We start from the raw sequence: 15,953 nt of genomic DNA on the forward strand, positions 1-15,953 counted from the left end.
CTGATATCAACACAACCAACGATTGGCTTGTTGAGAGAGCGTAATATAACGACTTCAACAAACACCATTCATGATTGGTCCAAAAGACGCGACATGATTGGTTCATATGACTGTCCTTTCATTCTTTCCGTGATTATGAAGTACCCCCGCCCCTATAGACAAATGGTTTTTTGCAACGTGTTTGCCTGTTGTAAATTGTAAAAGATGGCGGATCCGTTGACACTATTCACTTCTATCGGGCTAAGTGAGCAGAAAGCGAAGGAGACTTTGAAAAATGATGCCTTATGTTCTGCCCTAAAGGATGCTATTGCACAGGTATGACTTCAGAGATTGGGAAAAGTATGAAATCTTGGCAGCTCGGGCGTGGGTAACGTTATATTTGACAGTATTGACAGGATCATAAACCCTCTAACGTTAGCTAGTTTAGTAACGTTAGTCATTTCACTGATTCTTTTCGGCTGTGGCATTTATTTCAGTCAGACAAGTTCATACTTCGATATGAGTCTGAGTGAATACGTACATTCTAACGTATTATTGACAAATCAAGGATAATAGTGAAAGAAAAGACCTGATAGTTCACTGTAAATTTTCACATACACGTGTTATAGGCCTGCCCCTTTTAATTTTCTTTGGAGTCCTTTTTCTAGTGTACCCTGTCATTAGAATTCATCTTACCCTGACTTGACCAGCTAAAAATAACCCGGATCTCCACTGTACTGCACTTGTTCTTGAAAGTAGCAATCCAGACTATTCAATTGACAGCTTTCCTGTCAGTTCATCTCCAGGTCTAGTCTACTCTGGAACTTGGTATTGGCCTAAACACTGGTTTCAATAGTGTTAAGTGGTGTTGACATTTGTAACACTATTTATTCCAACTGGTTGATTTCCATAGGCCCAGCGGGTGCTTGGGGTGGCAGGAGTGGACAAAGCGACAGGGACCCTCCTGTACACAATGGCCTCTCGTCTTCGAGACCCCAAACGCCTGGGCTTCCTCACAGATCACATCGCTCAACGCAAGATCTGTACAGAGCTGCAACTGGCAGGTAGACAAACACACGTTTCCTGACATCGCTGATTAATGTAGTTGACTGTATGTCATCAGCATTTTGTCTCGTGGCCATTCCTCTCTCTCTCTGTCTCTGTATCTCTCTCTCTGTCTCACACACACAAAGACACTTTGATTTTGGGGTGAACTATCCATAATGTGTCAGACTGTTTAAACATGCTCCTCTCGTCTCTCTAGCTGCTTTGGAGTTTGTGAAGAGCCATCCCCAGGACCCTATCAACCAGCAGGAGTTTGAGTCTTTGTGTGGAGTGGGAGTGGTCATAACACCAGAGCAGATAGAAGACAAGGTGAGGACTTGAGCTTATTTTGACCTGGAAAAACGTCTAGCTTTAGCCCTAACTAGAGGGCCCAGAGATTTCCTGTTTACCCATAATGCTGCATGCAATGTTGTCATGTTGTAAACATAGTCTCTGTCCAGTGATGATGATTATTAACAGTTGCTAGGTAGTGTGAGGGGTTTGACTAACAGTGGTATGTTACAGGTGGAAAAAGTGATCAAGAAGCACAAAGACCAGCTGCTGCAGGAGAGGTACCGTTTTAACATGGGACTGCTCATGGGTAAGAATACAACCCTGATAGAATATTGATTACCTGCTCTGGGACTGGAGGAAATTAATATCTGTGTTGGTAAGGAGGAGAGGATGTGAGTCTCATTGAGAGTGCCTCTGTCTTCACAGGTGAGGCTCGTGGCGGCCTGATGTGGGCTGATGGGAAGATGATCAAAAACGAGGTGGACATGCAGGTGTGTGTAGCAATACATTTATGTTTGTCCTCTGAAGGCATTGTGTATATCAACATAGATATACTGTACCTCAGATGTGTGTTTATATTGTGACCCTGTGTTCAATCCTGACCCCGTTCCCTCTCAGGTCCTCCATCTCCTGGGCCCAAAGACAGAGGCTGACCTGGAGAAGAAACCCAAGGTAACATTTAACACAGCTCAACATGGCTGTCTATAAAAAAAAAATTGTAATCATATTTCACACGCAAAAGTGCAGATAATTTTACTAATGGATCAATCCATTATGTGACTGCATAATCACATAAAATGTACTAAATTAATAACGCTATGTGCAGGCTCAGAAGGCTAAGGCTCCAGATGGTGAGGTGAAGGAGGAGCTCACTATGAATGGTAATGACCTGGGGACTCCACATAAAGCTGCTCTGGGTTAAGTGGTCACCCTGTTACAGGGGTGTTGACATACTTTTGTGTGTGTGTGTGTGTGTAGGGGAGTTAAAGATTGAGGGCAGATTGCTGATGGATGAGCTGAGAGGAGTGGCCTTGAATTTCCACAAACCAGGTGAGATGGAGACACACTTCATCCATGACCAATTTAAGTATACTAGCTTGTAACCCCTGGCCTCTGACCTGTTTCTCCAGGAGAGAACTATAAAACAGAGGGCTATGTGGTCACTCCTAAAACCATGGACCTGTTGAAGCAGCATCTGGAGTTCACTGGAGGACAGGTATGGAGATAAGGGAATGTCACAGGTGGGATGACCAGAATGCATTTAAGGTTCATACTGCCTGCAGGTGAAACTGTTGATCACTCACTAATTGATCTCTCTTGGTTTTTCTCTCGCCTGTCTATATTACTGTAGATTCGCACTCGTTTCCCTCCGGAGCCCAACGGTATTCTTCACATTGGTCACGCCAAAGCCATCAACTTTAATTTTGGCTACGCTAAGGTATGACCCTGACACACACTCCACCCACCAGCACCACTCTTAACCACTACCAGAAGGCTAAATATAGCTTCGGCTACGTTTAGCTTATTGGTAAAGGCTAAGGGTTGATTTCATATGGGGTACTTGACAGAACCCTGACCATAACACAGTATCACAATTGTGTGTTGTCCTCTTTTCCTCTCTCCTTGTCCTCTCTCCCTCAGGCTAACGATGGGATCTGCTACTTGAGGTATGATGACACTAACCCAGAAAAGGAAGAGGAGAAGTACTTCACTGCCATCAAAGACATGGTGGAATGGCTGGGTGAGTGTCCGTTGTACAATGTTACCCTAACATCACAACAACACTGGCAAAGCATCCAGAGAATGGTTTAGCACTGACTGGTAATGACATGCCAGTCAACCATAACACATTGCAACATCTGTATGTGTGTGTCTCAGGTTATAAGCCTTATGAAATCACTCACGCCTCCGACAACTTCCAGAGACTTTACGACCTGGCAGTGGACCTCATCCGTAGGTGGGTGACGCTATCTGTGTTTCTCTTTATTCTCATATGTGTGGAACAATTTGCATGTGTGTGTCTGTGTTTGCTCATCTCTCTAGGGGCCATGCCTACGTGTGTCACCAGCGGGGGGAGGAGCTGAAGGGTCACAACCCGCCCCCGTCACCATGGCGAGAGCGTCCTGCTGAGGAGTCATTGGTGCTGTTTGACAGGATGAGGCGGGGCCTGTTCGCTGAGGGAGAGGCCACAGTCAGGATGAAGATAGTGATGGAGGACGGCAAGATGGACCCCGTGGCCTACAGGATCAAATACACAGCCCACCATCGCACTGGGGACGCATGGTAACACACACACACACACACACAGTTGTTTAGCGTTTCTTCTAACAGTTCATTATACTCATCACAGTTCTACCCCCTCCTGCCTTTTTTCTTCACAGGTGTATCTATCCTACATATGACTACACCCACTGTCTGTGTGACTCCATTGAAAACATCACACACTCACTCTGCACCAAGGAGTTCCAGGCCAGGTATGCTGTGTGTTGTAGTTGTTTCTGGGTCAACTTTCCTTTAAGTTGTTGGTTCTTTAGAACCTTTGATTCTCTTAATATGCTTGTGTGTGTCCTTCAGGCGGTCATCGTATTTCTGGCTGTGTAATGCTCTGGACGTGTACTGCCCTGTGCAGTGGGAATATGGCCGTCTGAACCTCACCTACACCGTGGTCTCCAAGAGGAAGATCATCAAACTGGTGGAGGAAGGAACTGTCAGGTCAGCATTACACACACGTATGGAAATCCTGTTTAAGGCAAAACTATTTGTTTCTATGGCCAAACTGTAGGCTTGGGCAATATACCGTATACCGGGGTATTTTGAAACGGTATGATCCAGCTCAGGGCTCCAGCTATACATTTGGTTTGCTTACTTGCTAGCTAAGTGGCTAGTTGTCAATATCAAGCTTCTTGGTTACAGCAGAGACATTAAATCCCCTCCTGGATCAAGATCCCTGTTGCTTAAATTGTTTTGTGTTTTTGTTGTTATAGCACCTTGCGTGCACATTCGGTAATAGCGTATGATGGTATGAAAATCTGGATTTCTCCCAACCAAATTATTTGTTTCCAGAGCCAAACTACATTATTTTTGCCAAAGTAACTATCTGTGTGTGTGTGTGTGTGTGTGAGAGAGACTTCCACTGACGGTTTGTGTTTCGCAGGGACTGGGATGACCCTCGTCTCTTCACTCTGACTGCTCTGAGGAGGAGGGGCTTCCCATCTGAGGCCATCAACAACTTCTGTGCAAAGGTACGAGAGAGGGATAGAGAGATGGTGGAGTAAGCAATACTATTGTTTGAATGTTTTATTCCATCTTGCCAGGTGGGAGTGACTGTTGCCCAGGCAACAATGGAGCCCCACATGTTAGAGTCGTGTGTGAGGGATGTGCTGAATGACCACGCCCCCCGAGCCATGGCCGTCCTGGAGCCCCTCAAAGTCACCATCACCAACCTGCCTGAGGGCATACGGGTATGTAAACACTCACACAATCACTTTTGCTTCAAGGATTAGTGCGAATGCGAACCATTTATTTATCTTCTCTCCTAGAATGATGTCCGTGTGCCTGACTTCCCAGCCAATGAGTTCATGGGCAGCCATGTTGTTCCATTTACACGCACCATCTTCATCGAGCAGAGCGACTTTAGAGAGGTAGGTGACAAGTTGTGTGGGTCTTAGTGCGCATGCTCTCAATACAAGGTCTGTGTACATTGTAAGTGTGTGTGTTAACCCTGCTGCTCTCTCACACACAATCTCCCTCTGTAGGTGATGGAGAAGGGCTACAAGCGTCTGACCCCAGATCAGCCAGTAGGCCTGAGGCATGCTGGCTATGTCATCTCTGTACAGAAGGTCATCAAGGTGAGCTGCTTCTCTCAGATTGACAAACATGCCTGTTTGTCCTGGCAGGATGTTAGTCCTCTTTCTGTCCCCCACACCTCATCTGTCCTCTGCCTTTCCTCTCTCTGATTCTCTCACTTTGCTATTATCTTCGGCCTTCCCTCGCTCTCCATCTCTCTCAGGACGCCCAGGGCAGGGTGGTGGAGTTGGAGGTGTATTGCTGTAGTTCCCATGAGGCTGCAGAGAAACCTAAGGCCTTCATCCACTGGGTCAGCGAGCCCCAGAAGTGTGAAATCCGTCTCTACGAAAGACTGTGAGTCACTGAAGAGGCTTTGCGTGTTTGTCTGTGAGAGAGACACGTCTGTAAATACATCTGTCTGGAATGATTTCTCTCTCGCTGTCAATTTTTTTTGGTCTGTCCACAGATTCCTTCACAAAAATCCTGAGGACCCGTCTGAGGTGCCCGGCGGCTTCCTAAGTGATATCAACCCTGTGAGTGTGTCTAAGTGTTACTGTCATGGACACACACAACCTCCGCACATACACACATGCTGATTTAAGGAAAGGAGACAAGGAGAGGATGCTTGAGATGCACCCATGTCAAAATGTTTCCTATGTCCTCTCTGTCCCCCAGAACTCCCTGCAAGTGATTGACAGTGCCTTGGTGGACATCTCCGTGAGCAAGGCGAAGGTGTTTGATAAGTTCCAGTTTGAGAGAGTGGGCTACTTCGCACTGGACCCAGACAGCACAGCAGACAAGGTATGGTCCACCAACCAGAAACTGAATAGTTGATTGATACAGGTGGCAAAAAGGAGTGAGAACTGGTGTGTTATTCAATTGTTTACTTTGAAATGTAGAATGTCATCTTATGAAGTTGGTGACCTAAGAGAAATTTCCATAGAGCATGAGCCAGAGGGTAACAGCAGCGTTCCTCTCCCTGCAGCTCGTCTTCAACAGAACAGTCACCCTCAAAGAGGATCCTGGGAAGATGTGATTGGGCAGAATGAGATCAAGCTGGACTGCCTGCTTCCCATGAGCCCTCAAACATGTCTGAATCCCAAATCAACCCCTGTCCCCTACACCTGACATGATTTAGATCTGAAAGTATCAATGGGTATAAGCAATGCTCCATCTTGATAGACCTCTGATAGGCTTGTTGGACTTTTTGCCATATTGAATAGACCTGTCCAGATCTACAGATGTGCTTAGGAGTCGATTTGAAATCCAGAATTGGGGTTTTCGGGCATCTTTCAGTTTAGCATTTGCACAGACTTGGAAACTGTCGCAAGGTACCTCCTTTTGAGGACCACAACTCATTTATAATTGGGGTAATAAGGGTCTTACTGTAAGTTTGTATGATGTAAACCCATCCTGTCAAGCTCTGAGTCCATGGTCAAACGTATCATCATCATCAAGCTTGGTTCTGCTGATCTCACACAACATAGATGCTTACAAATGCAACATTTGGTGACACATTTGAGAGGAAACCATGAATAAAACCATGAAAAACAATTGTAAAATAGATATTACAATGTGTCTGAGTCAGTGTTTACCTTGGGTTAATGTAGGTGTGTTTCTTAATCAATTTTAAAAAGCAGTGAAAGGGATGACATTCACTCACTCTCATGACACAATCCACTTAAAGGCACACTTGCATTGTGGGAGGAACACAGACCACTTTTTGAGGAAGTAGAGTGCATGCGAATTAACTATTGCCTGCCCAGAGCTGTCCCAGCTCCACAAGAATAATTTGCACAGTTACTGTGGTCTCCCTTAACTAGGCAAGAGACCAGTAGTAAGCTCTTTAAGGTGGACTGGGACAGATGCTGTTTCTAAAACACAGTACCCACAGTCATTATTACCCTGCTGTCAGGGTTCTTCACTAAAATAATGTTACCTACTACAGTGCTGAGCAAATGATATTTTCAAGCTTTTGGATGTGGAAAAGATTTAACTGGAAAAACGGAAAGTGAGATATTTATTGTTAGGTTGTTCCTCATGAGCAGCACACAGCCTTATGAACAATACATTTAATTCGCCCTTTAAAGGAATTAGATTGCTATTTAATCTTGAGTTAGGCTTCATCTGGATGCGTTTTTGTCACGAGGTTGTGACACGTGTGGCATGTTGCACTGCATGTCCCCTTTAAAATGACCGTCACATCAATTTATCGCGGCATCTGAAGGGGGTAATCTCGCGTTAGCATCACGCCGCAGTAGAACGCCATCTGATTGGACGAAAGGGGTGTAGTTGTAAGATGGCGCCCAGTGAAATCTGACTGCAAAATAAAAGGGAAAATAATAGACAAAATAGCAAGAAACCGTGAAAAATCCAAGTCTAAAAGATCACTGAGACAATTTGTATCTCTCCTATGCACAAGAAAAACGCTGCTACTGGCTTGTGGAGCTGCATTTCTGGGCGGATAGAGAGAGTGGATTTGGTCGGCCTGGGAGAAGAGAGGTAACAGTAAAGCCAGGCAGGGAGGAGAGTGGAGCGAGCTATACTGTTACTGAACATAACACGTTTTATACTGACGTTCTATTCGCCACATTATGTATTTTGTGCTTTCATTAACATGGCGTATTTTATTTGCTGAAGAGCTGCATATTCTGTTTGTTTAGTAAGCCGGTAGGGAGGAGGGGACTCCACGGGAACGAGCAAAATACCGTAGTCAGCTAACGTTAGTTAGCTTGTAACGTTAGCTAGCTACAGTAGATTTACAGCACCAGTATCTCGCCTTTAGCAACAGTAGTTAATGTACACTTGGCATTTGTTCAGTATCAATGACAATATGAACAATTACTTAATTCACACCCAGTCAAATGTGAGATTGTTTCATCTTCGTTCGGTGTTCTCACAACCGACCTGCTCGAGCGAAGAACCAGGACAAGACCTACCTGGTGAGCGCTCGCCCTGACCTCGACTGTCACTGAACATTGTTCCGACTTCGGAGTGGATTATTTAATTCCTCTGATTTGATACAACGCTTTTGCAGCACCCTCCGAATCCCGATACCCCATGCCAGCAGAATGAACCTTTAGCTTCTGTCAGATGTAAACATTCCTGCATTTAACCACTGCCATAGTCCTGTCCGGACAGAACGGAGTCTAAGGCCACCTACTACCGATTGAACGGCCACAAAAGTTGCCCCCTTGTCTGTCAGCAAATATTCTTGTCCTAAAACGTTAATTTCCGTCCAAAATTAAAGCTATTTTTTTGTGACAAGACAACTGTAGTGTACCACAACTCTATTTACATATTCATTGTAACTTAAAGGGCAATTCCACCACTTCAACATTTTATCTACAGCACCTTATCTTTGTCTAAATATGTGAAAACGGTACGTTTCTATGATCTGTGGATAAAAACATAAGGTCCTAAAAAATGCTTCTCTGTGACATCACAGGGTAGGATTAAAAGTAAGAAACTGATTTTCAAAACCTGCAACGATATTTTTCTTGTTCCCCACGTCACCGTATATCAGTTTGAAAATCTTTTTATTTTTTATGTTTTGGCATTTGATGTTATCGGGTAGAACTTTTTAACTTGATTTATTTCTATAAGATGTAGAAATTTGCTTTTTTTTCACATATTGTGGAAAGAGATGATGAAGAGATGATGTTGAAAAGTGGTGGAGTTGCCCTTTAAGCCTTCATGACAGTAAGTAAATTACTGCAGGTTTAAGGTAAATAACTGACATGCGTCTTGTCTATGTCCACACAGGCACCCCATCCTATCCCCTGTAGAAGAGTAACGTTGGGCTGTGATGAATAACATGGAGGGTTCGGGGGGCTCGTTTGAGGATCTGGTGAGGCTGAAGGCCCGCAGTGTCCCCCAGCATCGGATGAAGGAGTTCCTGGAGTCCCTGGCCAACAAGGGCCCCGAGGCACTGCAGGAGTTCAACCATCAGGGCGGCGCTGCCGCCACAACCACTACCACCACTACGGTGTACCAGCAGGGAGCAAACTGCATATACACAGACAGCACCGAGGTGGCTGGGTCACTGCTGGAACTGGCCTGTCCGGTAAGAGACAGAGAGAGGAAAAGAGCATGTCGAGTTTGTGAAAGACAAGATGGATTTGGTGACATGATCCATATTATAATAAAAACCACCTGGTGCTCTACCTTCAGCAACAGCAGGTACAGGTGTCCCAGCAACAGGTGATGGCAGCACAGCAGCAGCTCTCACCAAATATGACCACAGCCATGCACCAAGGCCAAGACATAATACAGGTATTATCATCTACTCTTTCTGTCTTTCTCGCTCACTGTCTCGCTCTGTCCCTGCCACTCTCCTAAAAATGAGTGCCAATTATTGCTGAGAGCCTATGACTATCCTGGTTAACTGAAATGTATATGTCTCCTGTAGGTGCAGATCGGGGGGCAACATCAGGGCCAGGTGGTTGGGGTGGGGGGCCAGGTGCTGCAGCTGCCCTCCTCATCCAATCAACAGCTGCAGGGGGTCACCACAGCCCAGCTAATACAGTCCGGGGACCTCACAGAAGAACAGCACCAACAGGTAAACACACATTCCGGTTGGTGTACACATATACCTAACGGATAATGTATTTTAACATCTCTCCCTCTCAGCTGCAGGCCCAGTTGATGGCAGCGGTGGCGGGTGGTCAACAGATCCAGATCCAGACGGTGGGAGCTCTCTCCCCCTCCCAGCAGCAGGGCTCTCCCCGGGGGAACACCATCCAGACCACCTCCCCCCTCCAGCCAGCCAAGAAGCGTAAGGTGGACATGCCCATCACAGTGTCCTACGCCCTGCCTGGTCAGCAGCTGGCCACTGTACTAGCAATCCCCCAGGGTCAGGGACAGCAGCAGAGCTACGTATCTCTGAGGCCAGACGTGTTGACTGTAGATAGCAGCCACCTGTACAGCGCTACAGGTACCATCACCAGCCCCACTGGAGAGACCTGGACCATCCCAGTCTACTCTGCCCCGCCAGGGTCACGTGATCAGGGCGGCGTCACACACATCGCCATCCCCCAGGAAGCATACAGCGCTGTGCAGGTTGGTGGGGCGACTACAACGACAATGGCACACACTACGCCAACGCAAGTTACGATCGGCTCGAGTCATGCAGTTTCCACGATGACAGGGTCGTCGGTGGGTCATGAAGAAGTGCAATACCAGACAGTGGCGGCCAACTCTCTGTTCCCGGCCCAGTTCATGCACGGGAACATCCACATCCCTGTGGCGGTGCAAGGGTACGGCAACACCACGCAGTCGCTCATCTGGGACCCCCAGCAGCAGGTGCTGCACACACAGGGAGGGGTGCAGGTCCAGGACGTACAGCAACTACAGGTCACTTTATTCAGCAGCTACAGATTATAATTCTACAAGCCCCAAATATCTACATCAAGATTGATATAATTTATAATCTTGATTTAATTTTTCTGTTTAGAGATCTTAACTCGAATGGCCTGGTCTCTTGCTGCATTTGTTTTGCATACTGATAGCCCTGGTGTGTCTGCGCAGGGTCAGACCATGGCAGTAGCAGAGATGGAGGGCCAGGGGCATACAGAGATGATGCTTCCCTGTTCTCTGAAGCCTGAGGAGGGGCTTGACGTGTGGAAGCTCTGGGCCCAGAGGAAGAATGCCGAGCTGGACAAGGACGAGATCAACAAACTAGCTCCCATTGGCCGTAAGTACACTCACCTTTTTTTGTCGAACAGTATGTCTACCCCCTCGCTAGCCAGCACCCCATTGACTGTTTATACTTGTGTGTGTAGGCCGGCAGGCACTGAGGTTCCAGGAGGACCTGGTGTCGTGTGCGGTTGCTGAGCTCAGTGTGGGGCTGTCTCACATGTGCCAGGAGGCCCGAGGACTGGAGGGAGAGACTTATGGGGCTGACGTTCTATATTACGTCTTCCTCTGCATACAGAAGGTGCCCCACACACACACAGGAATATAGTAACTATAATGGAAGCTACTGTATATTCTAACTATCTTTTTACTCTCTTGTCTTTCCTGTCTTTCTCTGTAGTATCTGGTTGATAATGGTCGTGTGGATGACGTGTTTTCAGACCCGTACTACGGGCGCTTCTCCCAGTGTCTGCATCGGATACTGGAGCCATGGAGGCCAAGCGTCCATCCACTAGGTAAGAACAGAAATCGGTATAGTCCATTAGTGCCCAACCATACACATTGTACATATCACCTGTACGAATTAGTGATGAAAAAAACATGTCAGGTGTTTCATGTTTTTTTGCTGTGTTTTATGACTTCCTGGCCCAGGTTACCTCATCGCCAGTCAGGTGACAGAGGAGATGCTGTGGGAGTGTAAACAGCTGGGTGCCCATTCTCCTGCAACGCTACTGACTACGCTGATGTTCTTCAACACCAAGTGAGTAAGTTACACACACATACACACCCCCACACACACACACACTAAATGCATGTATCTAACACCTCTTTGTCCCCCCTAGGTACTTCCAGCTGAAGACTGTGGAGCAGCATCTGAAGCTGGCCTTCTCCAAGGTCCTGAGACACACCAGGAAGAGCCCCAACAACCCCAAAGACAAGTGCACCAGCATCCGCTACCTGAAGCCTGTTGGCCAGCACCAGATAGGACAGAAAGGTGAGCGGTCACCCAGGACAGGAGAGCCAGGGGTCAAATACTATACATGGCTCTTTGTGACATGCAGAAACTTGGTGGTAACCTCTAACCCCTCTCCCGTAGTGACAGATGACATGTATGCAGAACAGTTGGAGCACCCAGAGAACCCTCTGCGCTGCCCCATCAAACTCTACGACTTCTACCTCTTCAAATGGTGAGTTGAGGGACAAGGAGTAAGGGTGTGAAGGAAACAGTTGAACGGTACATAATGCCTCTGAATCTAGCCTGATATTTGTAGAACACTAATATACAACTAGGGGTGTGAACGTTACATTTAAAAAAAAATCTTTTTAAAAAATCAGTAAAATTAAGAAATTTAAATCACAATGCTGTTATCACAAAACTACCACTAACAGGTCCCGATCATCGTCGTAAAGGGATTTTTTTAAATTTATTTTTTTACAAATTGGCCTACCTAACGCAACAATGCTGTGACGTTAAAAGGGGATATGCGTCTTTCAAATTATTTGTGACGGATATAAAGCGCTCCGCACGTAATCGTCCTTAACAGTTGGAAAAGAAAGTGCTGATTACAGAAATGATTGCAGTTGATATGCAGCCATTGCCAATGGCCTACTTGAGTTGAGATAATTTGCTAAATGCAAGCACCATTTGAGCCATGACCCGCACTGCTGAAACAGGTGCGTCTTTCTCATCAATATCACTGTTCGACATTTACTCCCGTTTCAACATGGTGTTATTTCCTTTAATGGGAGTTGAGGCATAGATTTAACAGCATTAGAATGCTAAAATTATTCTCCTTTTAATCAGTAGATGGAAGGCCCTAAAAATTGTCAAGATTCCAGCCACGCAAGTCAGACTTCTCTCTGCTTCCGCACGGCAAACGGTGCCGATGCACCAATTCTGGAACCAACAGACCCTGAACAGCTTCTACCCCCAAGCCATAAGACTGCTAAATAGTTAACCAAATAGCTACCCGGACTACTGCGGTAGAACGTCATTGCCCCTAGCAGTCATACCACGCAGTAGGATTTCCCATTATATTTTATGAAGCGTTTTTAATGGAAAACTAATAAATGGCGGTTAAAATGTTGACATTTTTTTCCCATTTGTCACATAATACTAACCTCTCTCTGCTTCTCTCTCTCAGTCCACAGAGTGCTAAAGGCCGCAACGACGCCTTCTACCTGAACCCTGAACCCGTGGTGGCGCCCAACAGCCCCCTGTGGTACTCCACCCAGCCAATCAACAGAGAGCAGATGGAGCACATCCTCGCTCGCTGCCTCATCGTGAGAGAGATCCAGGAAGCTGTTGCCAACATACACTAGCAGGACTGGAGGAGGGGAATGACCATTGACTTAGACATAGCATCATTATGGCGTCGGTGAGAGCATGGGCAGGGCCGTTGAGGCCATCTCTATTTTGAAGTAGTACATTTTCTTCTTCTACTTCTATGAGTTGGCAAACAAACTGAAAGGGTTCATACTGCCACCCGGAGTGTGGTGTTTGAACAGTATTAAGCTTGGTTGGTGATTTACTGCCAACTGCAGTTATGGAATGTTTATTCACGAGTAGGCCTATAATTCATTGGTCCAGCCCTCCTGACGGCTCAAAAATAATTATAACTTCACACATTATCCAAGGGATTATGATAATTTGCTGGTAGAAACATTAGTTTGCACCCCTTATCTTAATTTGCTCCGTGGCAAGGTGGCCAAGTGTAGGGTCGTCACTAGTTAACACAGCCACAAAGTCATAAACCCTGTCTATTTCAACATGATCTTAAAATCTGATTTTAAACCCAACTCTCACCTTAACCACACTGCTAACCTTAGCCTATCCTTAAGGTGAAAAAGAAGCTACTTTTTGTTTTCATGAATTTGTATGTATGATATAGCCAATGTTGACTTTGTGGCTGTTTTTATCTAGTGGAAACTCAAGTGTAGGCTACAGAGAAAAGCTGTTTGGTTCTCAGACGACTCTCGATTAGGAAGAACTTTGCAGCAGGTGTTTCTGATTTAATAAATATTGCCATGTTGGTGGGTGATAACATTTAAATAAAGCCCAGCCCCGAAGCGAAACGTAGGGTGAAAATAATTTGCATGTCACCTCATAGAAAAAGGCAGGTAAGCCTCATGGAAACGTCCGAAGTTACACATTTGGATTTGTCACTTCAAGCCCAAATATCATACTTTGACTAAAACGATGATTTATTGATTCACATTGTTGTGCAACATCATGGGTAAGCTCTGGCAATTGTCTTTCACCCTGAAAAAGTGGATTTCTATTGGTGTGGGCGTTTAAATGTATATGTTGATTGTCTGTGTATAGCAGGATTTCCCAACCCTCTCCTTGGGGACAAACAGATGTTTCAGATTTTTGTTGTAGCCTTAAACTGGCACACCTGATTCAATTAGTCTGCTAATCATCAACCCCTTGACTAGTTGAATCAGTTGTACCAGTTTCTGGCTAAAACCAAAAGTTGAGACATCTGGTGGTCTCTGAGAAGAGGGTTGGGAAGTACTAGTGTATAGCGCATGCAGTGTACAAAACATTAGCAACACCTTCCTAATATTGAGTTGCATTCCACAGGGATGCTGGCCCATGTTGACTCCAATGCTTCCCATTATTTTGTCAAGTTGGCTGGATTTCCTTGATAAACACGGGAAACTGTTGAGCATGGAAAAACTCAGCAGCGTTGCAGATCTTGACACATTCAAACTCATGTGCCTGGCACCATACTGCCCTACACTGTTCAAAGGCACTTAAATCTGTTGTTTTGCCCATTGACCCTCTGAATGGCACACATACACAATCCATGTCTTAAGGCTTATAAATCCTTCTTTAACCTGTCTATCTTTCTACACTGATTTGAAGTGGATGTAACAGGTGACATCAATAAGGGATCCTAGCTGTCACCTGGATTCACCTGGTCCGTCTGTCATGGAAAGAGCAGGTGTTCCTAAAGTTTTGTACACTGCACATCCCAAGATGCATACTTAACTTTCATCCATACAGAGAATACCGCTTGCAAGCCTTAGGTTGCGTTTACACAGACAGCCCAATTAGATTCTATATATATATATATATATACATTTTTCTTTTTACCAATAGTTTTTTTTTAACCAATCAGATCAGCTCTTTTGCCAATTATTGGGCAGAACATCAGAATAGGGCTGCCTTTGTAAACTCAGCCTTAGATACAACCTTTCCATCAAATATTTTTGCCAAAGGAAGTAGTTGCAGGTTAATGTGTCATGAGTCTTGTCCTGTAGGTTAACTGTGATTTCCCCTTAGATAGGCCAGCTGCAGTCAAAATTGGCTATATTGTCATAACATTTATATATTTTTGGTCTTAATTTGAGTGTTGGGGTTAGGTTTAAAATCAGATGTTATGCCTTTGTGGTTGTGCCAGCTAGTAACCACTGCAGAGCTGCATCCAGAACAAGATTCATTATGAAAAACTAACCTGTGAAATCTTTTTTCAAATGTTTTTTTTCATTTAAGCATTGCTGTTGTAATTGTTATTTTCTGTTCACCAACAGACTGAGGGATATATGCATTTCTCCTGTTTTATTCTGTAAAATACATGTATATTTTTTTATGTTGCTGGTGTTAACTAGACACTGTTGCTTCTTTGTCATGAGTACCCCTCTTTGTTGCATTTCCTCTTTCTTAATAGTTTTCCTGATCTCATTGTTGCCTAGCCGTGAACAGGTGTGTATATATGGACTCACCTGCAAGTTCATAACTAGGATGGGCTTTACTCTTTGTTTTCCTCTCCTTCTCTGTGTGATACTGGACTGAACAGACCTGTGATGACCTTACTGAACTGTCTGGAGGCACAGTGAACTGACTGAATGGTGCTCGGGCTGTTGTGGCCCCTAATGGATTATGGCAGGCAGTGAATGAAAGTGTTCCACATAAACTTGTCATAAGAACAGACTTTTTCTTTCTGTTAAATGTTTTGCTACGTTGTGGGCTTCTGAATGTGACCCAGGCTTAGTCATTGTTGACTATTAAACCACTTTCTTACATGGACCTCAACCATAGAGCAAGATGGAGGACTCCTCTTTGCATCTGTGCCATTATGGCAATCTCCATTCTGAAATAGTACATTTTATTCTTAACGATTGGCTGATCCCTCCTGATGACTGGGTTGGACATGACTCCAACAGAGTCAACAGCCAATGAAGTTGGAGGTCCCACCCAGTTGACT

The 15,953-nt window shown here is 45.2% G+C and overlaps 2 protein-coding genes across 8 annotated transcripts; both read left to right on the forward strand.

The window, feature by feature from the left end:
- Positions 1-157: 157 nt before the first annotated feature.
- qars1 (glutaminyl-tRNA synthetase 1) lies at positions 158-6,669 on the forward strand. Its single transcript, XM_071348752.1, has 23 exons — positions 158-315; positions 893-1,043; positions 1,244-1,353; positions 1,549-1,624; positions 1,744-1,808; positions 1,936-1,989; positions 2,144-2,198; positions 2,296-2,367; positions 2,448-2,533; positions 2,669-2,755; positions 2,959-3,058; positions 3,196-3,274; positions 3,361-3,600; positions 3,699-3,791; positions 3,892-4,029; positions 4,472-4,559; positions 4,632-4,778; positions 4,857-4,958; positions 5,073-5,165; positions 5,327-5,457; positions 5,570-5,636; positions 5,779-5,904; positions 6,089-6,669. The coding sequence occupies exons 1-23, from the start codon at positions 205-207 to the stop codon at positions 6,137-6,139; spliced, it is 2,322 nt and encodes a 773-aa protein (XP_071204853.1). The 5' UTR covers positions 158-204; the 3' UTR covers positions 6,140-6,669.
- A 660-nt stretch (positions 6,670-7,329) lies between these two features.
- On the forward strand, positions 7,330-15,794 carry LOC139542849 (transcriptional regulator QRICH1-like). 7 transcript variants are annotated; one of them, XM_071348758.1, is made up of 12 exons: positions 7,335-7,605; positions 8,869-9,169; positions 9,277-9,378; positions 9,515-9,664; positions 9,736-10,458; positions 10,633-10,798; positions 10,887-11,041; positions 11,141-11,254; positions 11,385-11,500; positions 11,583-11,734; positions 11,843-11,927; positions 12,885-15,794. In XM_071348758.1, the coding sequence occupies exons 2-12, from the start codon at positions 8,912-8,914 to the stop codon at positions 13,060-13,062; spliced, it is 2,199 nt and encodes a 732-aa protein (XP_071204859.1). In that variant the 5' UTR covers positions 7,335-7,605; positions 8,869-8,911; the 3' UTR covers positions 13,063-15,794. The 7 variants fall into 7 exon arrangements, with proteins under 7 accessions (XP_071204861.1, XP_071204860.1, XP_071204859.1 ...); XM_071348757.1 differs by having other exon boundaries at positions 7,336-7,605; positions 9,283-9,378; positions 11,837-11,927; XM_071348755.1 differs by having other exon boundaries at positions 7,337-7,605; positions 11,141-11,255; positions 11,392-11,500; positions 11,837-11,927.
- Positions 15,795-15,953: the final 159 nt, after the last annotated feature.

The sequence above is a fragment of the Salvelinus alpinus genome, chromosome 17, assembly GCF_045679555.1.
Source record: "Salvelinus alpinus chromosome 17, SLU_Salpinus.1, whole genome shotgun sequence".
In the NCBI taxonomy this organism is placed as follows: domain Eukaryota; kingdom Metazoa; phylum Chordata; class Actinopteri; order Salmoniformes; family Salmonidae; genus Salvelinus; species Salvelinus alpinus.

Bases quoted from the DNA above. Each gene is read 5' to 3' on its own strand.
- qars1 (XM_071348752.1), top strand. From the start codon at position 205: ATGGCGGATCCGTTGACACTATTCACTTCTATCGGGCTAAGTGAGCAG. The intron at 2,534-2,668 runs GTATGGAGATAA...ATATTACTGTAG, and splicing joins TGGAGTTCACTGGAGGACAG to ATTCGCACTCGTTTCCCTCC. The intron at 5,637-5,778 runs GTGAGTGTGTCT...TCTGTCCCCCAG, and splicing joins TCCTAAGTGATATCAACCCT to AACTCCCTGCAAGTGATTGA.
- LOC139542849 (XM_071348753.1), top strand. From the start codon at position 8,912: ATGAATAACATGGAGGGTTCGGGGGGCTCGTTTGAGGATCTGGTGAGG. The intron at 10,459-10,632 runs GTCACTTTATTC...GTGTCTGCGCAG, and splicing joins AGGACGTACAGCAACTACAG to GGTCAGACCATGGCAGTAGC. The intron at 11,042-11,140 runs GTGCCCCACACA...CTTTCTCTGTAG, and splicing joins TCTTCCTCTGCATACAGAAG to TATCTGGTTGATAATGGTCG.